Source organism: Propithecus coquereli, unplaced genomic scaffold (genome assembly GCF_000956105.1).
Source record: "Propithecus coquereli isolate 6110/MARCELLA unplaced genomic scaffold, Pcoq_1.0 Scaffold568, whole genome shotgun sequence".
NCBI lineage: Eukaryota > Metazoa > Chordata > Mammalia > Primates > Indriidae > Propithecus > Propithecus coquereli.
The window spans coordinates 686-1847 of record NW_012151596.1 but is presented as its reverse complement, the minus strand read 5'-3'; the positions used below and the strand labels follow the sequence as shown (position 1 = coordinate 1847).

At 36.1% G+C, this 1162-nt stretch overlaps 1 protein-coding gene across 1 annotated transcript in view; it reads left to right on the top strand.

The window, feature by feature from the left end:
* LOC105821315 (disintegrin and metalloproteinase domain-containing protein 32-like) overlaps positions 1–441 on the top strand; it is a gene marked incomplete at its 3' end in the record, with an annotated part of 69603 nt that extends 69162 nt beyond the window's left edge. Inside the window, exons 5-6 of the mRNA XM_012658012.1 lie at positions 4–75; positions 275–441. Of these exons, the coding sequence (XP_012513466.1) occupies positions 4–75; positions 275–441 (239 nt within the window). The remainder of the gene's footprint in view (positions 1–3; positions 76–274) is intronic.
* Between the last annotated feature and the right edge of the window lie 721 nt (positions 442–1162).

Below are 1162 nucleotides of genomic sequence, written 5' to 3'. Positions count from 1 at the left end.
CAGTATGATTACTTGGGCTCTGATAGCATGATCGTAACAAATAAAGTCATCGAAATTGTTGGCCTTGTAAATTCAGTAAGTATTTTTCTTATCATATAAAACAATTCTTTGTTTTGAAATTATAATTTACATGAACTTGATATATTTTTGTATAAATAATTAAGTCATTGATATAAACTGAGTGTGGAATTGTGAAAACATTGAATTAATTTCTAGGTTATTGTAAAATAACATAAAGATTAATTTTGCATGTATTTATCTCTTCTGTTTTTAGATGTTCACCCAATTTAAAGTTACTGTTGTGCTGTCATCATTGGAATTGTGGTCAGATAAAAATAAGATTTCTACAGCTGGTGAGGCAGATGAATTATTGCATAGATTTTTAGAATGGAAACAGTCTTATCTCACCCTAAGGCCTCATGATATTGCATATTTATTCATGTAAGAATAATGTTTAAGTATTCCTAGAAAGAAAACAAAGATCTGTGATAATGGTGTAACTTAATTTAGGGAATTGTTATTCATTTCTGACTATACATACTTTAATTATTCATTATGTGCATTATTTAGGCCTTGTGCTCACTTTCTGATTGTCAGGCAATAAAAAAGATTACTACTTGATATATTATTAATATAAGAGCATGCAAGTGGCTGTTTTAAAATGCAAGTTTTATTATTCAGGTGTATTCAGGCCAACAGATCAGGATATAATTGCTGTTGAAAAGATAGCATGTTACTGTGAAGTTTCCAATAGTAGGGTGCACTCTACATCATGCAGGGAGCACTCCACACCGTCACCATGCAGGGAGCACTCCACATCATGTAGGAAACACTCCACATCATGCCAGGGCCATGGGGGAAGCACCAGGGCCATATAGGAGATACAGGGCTCAAGGGGACATGTGGTCAAGAGCAGCTATTGTGGTTTCCGTGAGAAAGAACACGCAAAGCTGGGTAAGTAGGTTTAGGATGGCTAGTTTGAATAATTTCAGTGGGCCCTGGGGATATTCACTGTCCCTAGTGACTTGATTCTTGGCCCTGGGGTAATTAGGGCAAGGGAATAGTGACTCTGAGTGTGAGAGCCTGGTAAAGTAGGCTCTGGCTTGAGTAGCTTGTATATGAAAGTTACACTCCAAGGCCAGTCATTTATTATCTCTAGGAA